Source organism: Orycteropus afer, unplaced genomic scaffold (assembly GCF_000298275.1).
Source record: "Orycteropus afer afer isolate SDZICR_OR568_19922 unplaced genomic scaffold, OryAfe1.0 scaffold00048, whole genome shotgun sequence".
NCBI lineage: Eukaryota > Metazoa > Chordata > Mammalia > Tubulidentata > Orycteropodidae > Orycteropus > Orycteropus afer.
In genome coordinates this window covers 13100760-13112191 of record NW_006921635.1, presented here as the reverse complement: position 1 = coordinate 13112191, position 11432 = coordinate 13100760, and the positions used below count along the sequence as shown (strand labels likewise).

The following is an 11432-nucleotide window of genomic DNA, read 5'->3' as shown; positions in this document are numbered from 1 at the left end:
ATAAAAGATTATAGCAGGCATAACAACAAAGTCTGTCATTCTCGGCATTTACCCTGGTGTGTGGGTTTAGTGGGACCAACCGAGAAGCGGGGGATACAGTCCTGAAGGTTCTGTCACACCCCCTCCCCCTGCTTAACCTTTTTTTTTTTCTCATCTCTAAAATGGGTACAAGGAGCCCTGGTGGTACATTAGTTAAGCACTCAGCTGCTAACCAAAAAGGTTGGCAGTTCGAACCCACCCAGCTGGATAAAGACCTGGCCATCTTCATGGCTCCCCTAATGATTACAGCTTAGAAAGCCCTCTGGGGTAGTTTTACTGTCACGTGGGGTCACTATGAGTTGGAAATCAATTTGATGACACCTAACAACAACCCAATGGGGACAGCAGTGCTCGCCTTGTAATACCATGGCTGGGAATAAAGAGACAACAGAGACCAAAGCACTGCACACAGTCCTCGGCACAGAGCACACGCTCAAAAAATGTGTTCACTCGATGATGATGACTCCGCTTCCTGCTAACTGGTCATCTACTTTGTGCCAGCTGCTTGCACGTCTATTTTCTCATCTAATTCTCATTGAACCCCTGGAGTTCAGTGTCATCTCCATTTTGTACAAGTAGAAGCAGGCACCTACAGGTGAAGTGACTTGCCCAAGGTCACACAGCTACGTAAAGTGTAGAGCAGGATTTGAACTCAGCCTTGTCTGACTCTAAAACCCATACTTCTCCTGCCTTGTTTCCCCATCCTCCAATCTCTTGAGGTTTCATCCCCCCAGGAGCCCTCACCTCCTTCTCTTCTTCCGGGTGGATTTCTTCTTTTTCTTCTTACCCCTGGAGGAAGGCGGTGGCGTTAAGTCTTTGTCACGGGAGGCGCTGTGAGAACACAGTGAGATGGTGAGGACCGAGGGTTCTCCAACCCCCAAGCCAGGGCGGTGGTAGTCTGGGGCGGACCCCAGTTCTTTGGAGGATCCAGGACCCATGTTGTTGTTGTTGTTATTTGCCGTCGAGTTGGCCCCGACTCATAGCGACCCCTCCTTGGGTTTCCGAGTCAGTATCACTACGGAAGTAGGATTGCCCAACCTTCCTTCCGAGGAGTGGCTGGTGGATTTGAACCGCCAGCCTTCTGGTTAGCAGTCAAGTGCCTTAGCCACTATGCTACCAGGACCCATAGAGAATACTTAATGACCACCCCGTGAATGACTGGGTCACACAGCAGATTAAGTGCCTCAAATAAGGAGTTAATGCCAATCTAATGAGACACACGCTCGACGTTAACCAAACACCAATTGATTATTTAAAGCAGAGTTATAGAGGTTAACGACTTCTTAATAGATTATTGAATTTGCAAATGGCTCACCTTGGTAAATAAATCACTTTTTAAATAATTAATTGGCAATTCAGCCCCTCCCCCCAGCTCCCCAATACATGGCATCTGTAGTCCCTGCTGGAAATCTGAACAGAGACCGAAGGGATTTCGAGTAGCAGCTGATGATTAAAAGTGTATTTTCTGAGATCTAATGTAACGAGATACATATCTTATATCGCCTCACAGAACCTCAAAAACCTCCCGCTCTTCAGGAATAATTATTTCCTGTTCAATTAAATTCAACCATTCAGACTGCAGTTAAATGCAGTCACGCTATCTCCTTCATAATTGGCTCCCGGTATTTCTTTCTTTTTTAAACACTATCCCGTGCAAAGGGAGGTTGTTTGGGATGGAAAACCACTTGGGAGTTGAAACATGCAAAATCAGTTAAAATGCACTGGTAAAATAAAATATGAATAATAATTTGTCATTATTAATAACACCACTTATTGTGATGTTTTCTGTACTTTGACAAGCACAAAAACACTTAGAGGGGGGCCTGGCTTGGTTCTCATTTTACAGGTGAAGAAAATGAGGTTGCAGAGGTTGAGCTGGTTTGCCCTTAGCCACATAGCCAGGAAGTGTCTGAGCGGAGATTTGAACCGAGGCCTGTGTGGTTTCTATCTCGAGAGCTTTCCCCGTGAAATCAGCAGCCTTCCCAAATTTGCTTGTGTGGCTTATTTCCTGGAAATGACTCACCTCTTCAAATGTTGCAATATTTAATTCCATACTAAGAATCTAGATCATTATGAGTAGTAGAAAGAATGATAAGAATATATAGCAAGCTCTCACTATCTTCTATAAATAAAAATCCCATCTCTGGGTGACACCAAAAGAGGGTAACAGATACACAGCCTGATGAAGGTAAACAATGCCATTAAAAAGTACACAAGAAAAAAGGGTCATGTTGGTAATTGCTATGGCATATGTAATTTTGAAACAACAGCAAAAATAAAAGTCTATGTGCAGATGTCAGCGTATATGTGCATAGTCATGTATGTGTGTGTTAATCTAGGTGTCTATACAGTGTATGCATATATATATATATGCTTCTATGAGGCTGTGAGGGAGCTCTGGTGGTGTAGTGCCTAAGACATTTGACAGCTAACCAGTCCGGGAAGGACCCCAGTTCCTTGGAGGACTGAGGACCCATAGAGAATACTTGGTGGGTTCAAACCCACCAGCCACTGCTCAGAAGGAAGGTTGGGCAATCTGCTTCTGTAGTGATACTGCCTTAGAAACCCAAAGAGGGGTCGCTATGAGTCAAGTCCAGACTTGACAGCACATAAAAACAACAATAACATGAGACTGTGTACATACAGAGTTTTTATGACATATCTAATAGAGCACATGGGAATCACAGTTACAGATACTTCTTAGACAAAATCAAATCACCTTGTGCAACTGGGCTTGAAGAATTAGGATCATAGTCTCTTGGGACATCTTGGTCAATTGTCATAGTATAGTTCATAAAATTATGTTCCATATTTCTAGTTTGGTGAGTAGTGTCTGAGATCTTAAAAGCTTATGAGCAGCCATCTAAGGTATGTTTATTGGTCTATACTCATCCAGAGCAAAAGAGAAAGAAGGAAACCAAAGAAGAAAAAGTCTACAGGACAAATAGACTACACGAACCATGGCCTCATCTACCATGAGACCAGAAGAACTAGATGGTGCCCAGCTACCACTGCTGATTGTTCTAATCAGAGCCACAATAATGGACCCTGATAGAATGGGAAGAAAATGTGGGTCAGAACCTCATTCTGGGGGTGGGGTGGGTGGGGAAGACCTACTGCACTGGTGAAGACTCCCCAAAACTTTTGTCCTGAGAAACTCTTCAAACCTTGAACTGAAAGTAACCTGTGGTGACCTTTTACCTAAATAACAAGTTGGTTCAGAAAAGAATATCACCCATGAGTACCGTGCTCCTTTGAAGAATCAACTATATGAGAACAAATGGTCAACAATTACTTTAAAAACAAGTCTGTGAGGCAAGGAAACTAGATTAATGGAAGCAGAACAACCAGAATGGAAATAAGCATTCACTAGGAATTTGAGGGGAGATGTGACAGCATGTAAGAGAGAAATACTTTTTTAAGAAATCTTTGAAAAGTTTGTCTTGAAAAATAGGAAAAGATCCTATTATTTCAGGTGACCACTCTAATTTCAGGAACTCCATTTTCCTGGAAGAGCAGGGTTTGAGGATCACTGTCTTAGCCTCAGATTTATGAGATGGGATAATACAGAGGTCTGTAAGGGAGGAGTAATCAACCCCCTCCATCAGTCTCCACCTGCCTTTACCAGGTAGGTCTGTATTTCCCCCTCCACTCCTTTTCCTCAGCTCTCCTAGGTGTGCACAGAGGAACACCAGCTGAGTGCACAGTGGTGACAGGCACGGAGGTTACATATGTAGTGGTTATGTACGTAGCAGAATGGAGCAGTGAATTACTTAACATGGCCCTTCTAGCTATCGTCTTTGTGACTCCCACCACATGACTATGTGGTACTTGTGGTCCACCAAGGGGATTGGATAGCTTGCAAATAATGTAAACAAGGGGCATAGCACTTTTGGAGACGTGGGACCAAGCAAATAAAGTGTATGGAATGATAACATGGGGACTGGTCAGTTTTGCCATCCGTTTAGGCTTAAAAGGCAGAAAGGGGGCCCTGACTACCACCAAAAAGAAGAGATGGGAGTGATGCATGTTCTTTGGCCTGGGGTCCCTGCCCTGGGAACCTGCTCAACCCAGGAGACAGAGAGCTGTTGATACCAGGGAGATGGTGAGAGACAGTGAGAAGCAGTGGCAGAGCCAGCAGAACAAGGAGATGGCATGGTGGGCTTCCCAGCCCCCAGGGGGAGAAAGCTGGGTGCCTTCAGACTGGGGCCTTGCTGACCAAGTGGGGTACCTCCAACCAAGCACTTGGTGGAGCTATTTGCTGACCCACAGGGCTAGAGCTGAGTACCTTCAGGCTGAGGCTTATTGGCAGAGTGGGGTACCTCTGGGCACCTATCGGCAGAGTTAAAAGAGCTCTCTAACACTTAACTGAGCAGGTCAGAGGCCAAGGGGCCACACGGGCCAGAGAGAGGAGTGCCTATGGGCACTGCAGCCAAGAGGCTGTCCTGACTGAAAAACTATCCTGAGTCCTTTCTGATCCTGAATTGTAACCTGTTGCTTCCCTAATAAACCCAATAATCGTGAGTATTATCTTTGCATTCTGTGTGGCCTTTGCAACGAGTTCTCAAACCCAGCAGACAAGTGGAGAGTGCCATGGGAGGAACAGTTGGGGTCAAAATTGGTCGAAAGTTTGGAGGGTGGAGGCTGCCTTATAGGGGTCAGCCTTGGCTGTGGATCTTGATCCTCTCCCCCTGCCCTATGAAGTTGGAGGCGGTCAGATGCCACTCCCAAGCCATTTTTATAAGCAGTTACAAATGCAATGATGAAATACAGTAAGTATGCAGCAGTTAAGCTTGTAGTGGTTAAGTCTGCAGTGGTTATCTGCACAGAGGGATTGTGTGCAATAGCAAAGCCTGCCCTGACTCAGTCTGCACTCATTGAGTGTGCAGAGGTCACGTATCCAGTGGTTAAATATTCCATGGTTACATATCTGATAGTTAAGTAGACAGTGGTTAAGTATGCGGTGGTTACCTGTCCAGAGGTTTCTTAGGTAGTAGTAAAGCCTGCAGTAATTAAGTACTAGCTAGTTAAGGATGCAGACGTCAATTACAGTATTGAATGCAGTAGTGAAATAGCCCATGGTTACATGTGCAGTCATTAAATAGACAGTGGTTTAGTATGCACTGGTTATCTATGCCATGGTTACAGATGGACTGGTTCAATACACAGTGGTGAAGCATGCAGTAGTTTAATTAATATGCAGTGGTTAAAGATTTCATGGTTACAGGTGGACAGGTTACGTCTGCAGCAGTACAGGGTGCTGGCTCTGGAAGCTGACAGACCTGGTGTAAATTCCGGCCCTATTGCTCTCCATCTCAGAGACCTCTCTGAGCCTCACTGTCGTCTTCTGTGAGATGGGAGTAAAATACGGTGCCTCTGTCATGGATCTGTTGTGATGAATGAGGGAGCTCCCTCATCATGTGCCCTGGTCTAGCACAGTAAGTTCTAAGTCAGAGGGGTTCTGTCATTATTGTGACCTCTGTTACCACTATTATTATAATAATTATTATGATCATGTCAGAGCTTCAGTCACAGAGAGAAGGAGGGAGCAAGAGGCCCAGACATTCTAAATCGAGGTGACAGCATGCAGCATTTCTCAGGATTTCACACTCAGAACCTTCTCTTCTGGTTCCTCGGGTTTCCATCAGTGTTTGTGAGCCCATCCCATGTTCTAGGCTCAATGACAGGACATGTCTGTGCCTCACCCTACCCGTGAACATGAGATCTTCCCACCCCCGTTTTATCGTGAGGAGAACTGCAACCCAGGGAGGAAAAGTAACAGCCACTTGGTAAATGGCAGGCTTGAGTTTGAATGAGTGTCCCTACAACCCACAGACTCTCCCCAGACAACCTGAGAGACAAGATCTTGAAACTCCAAGTTCCCTTCCTCTCCCTTCTCTCTCCATCTCCCTCAGCCTCTTGTAGAAATAGCCCCTTTCCACCTTCCCAGACATAATGCTGAACCTCTCTTCTCCAAGCTGATGGGACTTCACTGTTTCTCTCTCATTGAGCTCACAGCCTAATTAAAGTCCATACCCAAGATGGCAGCATGGGTGGAGGGATGGACTTTGGATTTTCCCATCCAAAGTCAGTGGGGTTTGCTTTGGCTCCCCAGTTCCCTTTTACAAAATTCAGCAACCACATCAGGTAGAACTGGGGTTATCTGAACTCTGAAGAATGTTATGTAGATTTTGAATAGTGGGAGCTCTGGTAGCATAGTGCCTAAGGCTAGCATAGTGCCTAAGGCACTTGACTGCTAACCAGAAGGCTGGCTGTTCAAACCCACCAGCCACTCCTCAGAAGGAAGATGGGGCAACCTACTTCCATAGTGATACTGCCTTGGAAACCAAAGGAAGGGTCGCTATGAGTTGGGTCCAACTCGACAGCACAACAACAGCTGGAGCTTAGGCATTTTTCTTGGGGGCAGCAAGCATAGTTTCTATCTAGTTCTCACATGGTTCCCCAGAATGGCTTAAGACCTCCACCTTAGTAAACAACACAAGCTTCAGAATGTAGAGAGAGAATATGGATCAGAGTCTGGATATTTCAGGCCTTGTCCTGGTCCTACTACCTACTGGCCACAGTTTTCCTATGGCTTTGACACTGGTTCAGCATGAGGAGGCAAATATGGCAGCCATATTTAGGGCAATGACTTCCTCTCTCCAAGCCCCAGTACAATGCTGTATCCTCTGATCTGAGTACAGTACCTCAGAGGTACTCAAAAATATTGAATAATTGAATTAAGGAGTAAATTCAGTGATCTGGACTGAGGAGATAGTCCTGGGCTGAGTCAAGATTCGGGAGTCCCTGGCTCAGACACAGTCCTTAAAATAGAAATAAAAGGAACTCTGTCATTTGAGGCAGGGGGTCAACAAACTGTGGGTCACAGGCCAAATTAGGCCCACTTCTTGTTTTTGTAAATAAAGTTTTATTGGAACAGCTACACCCATTTGTTTACATATTGTCTGTGGCTGCTTTCACCCTTCCAAAGCAGACTTGGGTGATTGTGACAGAGATCTATCCTGACTAATTCACAAGGAGAGACTGGAAACCAGTGTTTATCTTACCTTCTCAAGGCCTACTTGGAGGCCAAAGCATGAGAAAATTAGTTCACACTTCACTTTGCCATGTCTCTGCTTTGTTTGTGTATGAAATGGAAACCATATGGCCCACAAACCTAAAATTTTATCTGGTTCTTTATAGAAAAAAAAAATTTGCTCACTCATAATTTAAATGACAGTAAAAATAACTTGCAAAAGAGAGTGGGAGAGATGGCCAGAGAGGCAAGCTTCATTTCTGTATCATCCATTTGGACATCCCATTGGGATGAAGGAAGGAGGGGGCCAGCAACTCACCTGCGTGCTCTAGCAGGACTCAGTTCCCGGCAGGCCTTGTCTCTCTCCCAGCTGTTGGTACCCAAGGCCTCAGCAGCCAGACGTTGACCCAGCTTTTGTGAGGGGCCATCCTGATCTGGGACCAAGGGGCTGCTCTGGGGCTCTGCCCTGCAGGAGAAGAAGTCAGGAGGCAAAAGTGTTAGGATATGACAGATTGACTTAATGCTCACCAAACATTCCATAGACTTCCCAGTATTTCCCAATTGCCCTTGCAGCACATTGGAGTCATGAGATTATCTGTGGCCAGTGGTCTCAGAGTGGGTATTGCTGTTGTTAGGTGCCATCGAATTGACTCTGACTCCTAGCAACCCCACGTGACAGAGTAGAATGGTCACATAAAGTTTCTAGGCTGTAATCTTTATGGGAGCAGATCACTCGGCCTTCTTCTGTGGCACCACACTACTAACTTTTAGGTTAGTAGTGGAGTGCAAACTGTTTGTGCCACCCTGGGACCCATCTGGTTGCTAAGGCTACACAAGGACGCATCACCCTTGTTGCTGGATGTTGTTGAGTTGGTTTTTGACTCACAGCAATCTCATGGGACAGAGAAAAACTACCCCCATAGGAGCTCTGGTGGCATAGTGTCTAAGGCACTTGACTTCTAACCAGAAGGCTGGCAGTTCAAACCCACCAGCCACTTCTCAGAAGGAAGGTTAGGCAATCTATTTCCATAGTGATACTGCCTTGGAAGCCCAAGAAGGGGTTACTATGAGTCAGATCCGACTCAACAGCAGTGAGTTTTTTTTTTTTTTTTTTTTTTTAAATAGGGTTTTTCAGACCTTAATGTTTACAGAACACCACCAGGTCTTTTCTCCCACAGAGTCACTGGGAAGGTTCGAATCACCAATTTTTTATCAGCTGAGCATTTAACCGTTGCATTGTGTGTCATTTCCAGTTCAAGGCAATCAGTGTGCCTTCTCCAGCTCTCCCTCTGCCACTGTGACTTTGGAGGCCCTATATTCTGAAAGGTGACACTACTAGATAGAAGAAAGATGCCCAAACCACATCAGACTTTGCATGAGAGAAATAAACCCTAATTAGGTGAAGGCACTGCAAGTTTAGAGTTTCTTTGTTACTGCAGCATAGCATAGCCTATCCTGACTAAACCACTGGGAGAAGCTGGAAACCAGCATTTCACTTGCTTTCTCAATGTATAATTGGAGATCAAAGCATGATGGAATTCATTCAAACTCTCCTTGGCCATTACTATTCCATTTCTGTGCCTTGTTTGTATATGAGACAGACAGTTGGCCCTCCGTAGCCACAGTGGTGCATCTGCAGATTCAACCAACCACTGATTGAAAATATTTGGGAAAAGAAAAAAACCTTTTTAAGTAGTCAAAGCAATCCCTCAAAGGCTACAAGGGAACATAAGGTGCTATTGGCCTAGCATTTACATTGATTAGATATTGTAAGAAATCTAGAGATAATTTAAAATATAGAGGAGGATATGTGTAGGTTACATGCAAATTTAATGCCATCTTATATAAGAGACTTGAGCATCCATGGACTTTGGTATCTACAGAGGAGAGCGCAACTGGAACCAATCTCCCATGGGATTCATTGTACCTGGATTCAAATTGTGTCTTAACCAGTTAGTAGCTGTAGGATCCTAGGCCAATCACTTAACCTTTCTGTCTCAGTTTTGTCAATTACAATATAGGGAGAATAATAACAGTCTGTGTATCACTGAGGTATTGTGAAGATAAAATGAGATAATATATGTAACATGCAAATAGGCCACAAAAGTCAGTTCTCTTTCCCTTCACTTCCCCAGGAAGCAGATCTTCAATTAGGTGTCCTTAGCAGATACAAGGTCACCTACTTCAGAAGTTGCCTTGAGGGCCCAGAGTTCTCTTCTCTGTAACTTACACAGGCTTCCAACAACACTGGGAGTTCCCCGTTGGTTTTTCCTTCTTTTTTTGGGGCCCGGGGGGGGAAGGTTGTTTGCCCATTTCTTCGGTTTTGAAGACTATCCCCGAGACTTTCTGGCTACTTAACCAGAAGGATCACCACCTGTCTGTCACTTTATCATACTGTGGTGGCTTGCATTTTGTCATGATGCAGAAAGTTATGCCACCAGTATTTCCAGTATCAGCAAAGTCACCTGTGGTAGACAGGTTTTAGTAGAGCTTCCAGACTAAGACAAAGTAAGAAGAAAGATCTGGTGATTATTTTTGAAAATCAGCCAATGCGAACTGTAAGTATCACAACCGAGTATTGTCCATTATAGTGCTGGAAAAGGAGCCTCTGGCTTGGAAGGCACTCAGAACACACAGTGGCCACAACCCTGGACTGGAGCACACCAATGATCATGGGGATGATGCAGGGCTGGCCAACATTTTGCTCTATTGTACGTGGAGTTTCTATGAGTTGGAGTCGACTCAATGACAGCTGACAACCACCACCACCAGGAGGAGGCGTGGATTTTAGAGTTACAGGTGTGTTTTGCACCCTCCAGTTAGTACTCTTCCTGCCTTCAGACCCCAGGCCAAGCATTGATTGAAGGCATTAACATTTCTCATGCACCATGCTCCTGCAGCCAGTGCATCAAGATTGGCTTTATGACTCCAGATAAATCCATCTGATAAGCCCCCTGCTCCTTAGGGCTGCAGGAGAACAGGCCAAGTCCGGTCAATAGTGAAGGAAAGACAGCAAAACACATCCATCTCTGTCAGCCACTTATCGGAGCATCTTAAAAAGCTGAGCTGGGGATTCAAAAGGGAGTCTCGTCAGTAATCACCATGCTATTTCCCTCTAGCATCTTAGTGCTTGAAAAACTAGGTACAGCAGTTTGACTTGGGGATTCTGGTGCTCTAAACAGCTCACTGAGTCAGAGTGCACCAAACTCAGAGGAGTAGAATTAAAGAGGAGAAAGGTACAGGGGGAAAAAAATAAGAAGATCTATCCTGTGGAGCATCAACAGGCAGCCAAGAAAGGCCATCAGAGACTTCCCTGGGGGGAGCAACTGGCAGGCAAGAGCAGATGTCCTAGATCTCCCTGGGTTAAGGCAGAAGACACACCACACCAGCATACCAGCGATCACCCCAAGGATCTACCTTCAGCACCTGATTTTATTGGTAACTTTGGTTGGCTAGGTGCAAACTGGCATGTCCAGCACCACTGAAACCCAAGCAGAGAGTCCATTGGTGCTGCAGGAGGGTAGGCCTGGGGAGGGGTCCCCGCAATGGGTCAGCTTGGGTCAGCTTAGTGGCATGGAGAGGCTTGGGTCAGCTTAGTGGCATGGAGAGGCCTTCATTTGACTTTATCAGTAATATTGGGACCACAGATTACTAGCAGGCACTCTCCTGACTCCAGCACCACTGAAACAGCACCAATCTTTGGTGCCGCTGGTGGGCGGACCCACAGAGGAACTTCTGAGGCGGATTCTGGTCTAGGCTGGTTGGGCCACCAATGTGGGTGGGCAAGGCCAGAGAGAGAAGCCCCCATGGCAGATAGCGGAGCCTGAAAGTTGTCTTGGGCCAGTTTTTTTGGCACCAAGGGGCCTTGGAAGTGGGGTTTTTTCATGTGTCTGAACCTGGTAGAAAGTGGTGACCCCCTAACAACTGGAGTCTTTGCTGAAATTGAGCTGTTGGCCTGTAAATAACAATATGACCTCATCGGTAGCAGCCTGCTCAAAGCCCTAGAAACTGCCCCTAGCAACAGTGAGCTTTCCTTCTTCCATTCCCACCTTCTCCACCAATAGCTTCACTCATCCAATAGAAGCAACCACATTCAGCCAACATAAAACCTCCTGGTTTGAACTCTAAACCCTCTTTACAACCAACAGAAACCCATACCTACCTTCCACACAGTGACTCCACCATCACAAAGAAAACTGCAGAGTAACCCAGCATATCTGAATTAATAACTAAAAAATAAATAAAATACATCAGCTTCACCTTTTCAAAATATTAAACCATAAAACCAAGACAAAACAAATCAATACATAGCCAACAGTTAAAGACAACCTCAAAATGTCTAGGAAACAACAGGCAA

The 11432-nt window shown here is 45.4% G+C and overlaps 1 protein-coding gene across 1 annotated transcript in view; it reads right to left on the bottom strand.

Annotated features, from left to right (window-relative positions):
* Positions 1-11432, bottom strand: part of SRRM4 (serine/arginine repetitive matrix 4) — a 129875-nt gene that overhangs the window by 93858 nt on the left and 24585 nt on the right. Inside the window, exons 3-4 of the mRNA XM_042780614.1 lie at positions 7395-7541; positions 784-870 (exon numbers count right to left, since the gene is read on the bottom strand). Coding sequence (XP_042636548.1) covers positions 784-870; positions 7395-7541 — 234 coding nt within the window. The remainder of the gene's footprint in view (positions 1-783; positions 871-7394; positions 7542-11432) is intronic.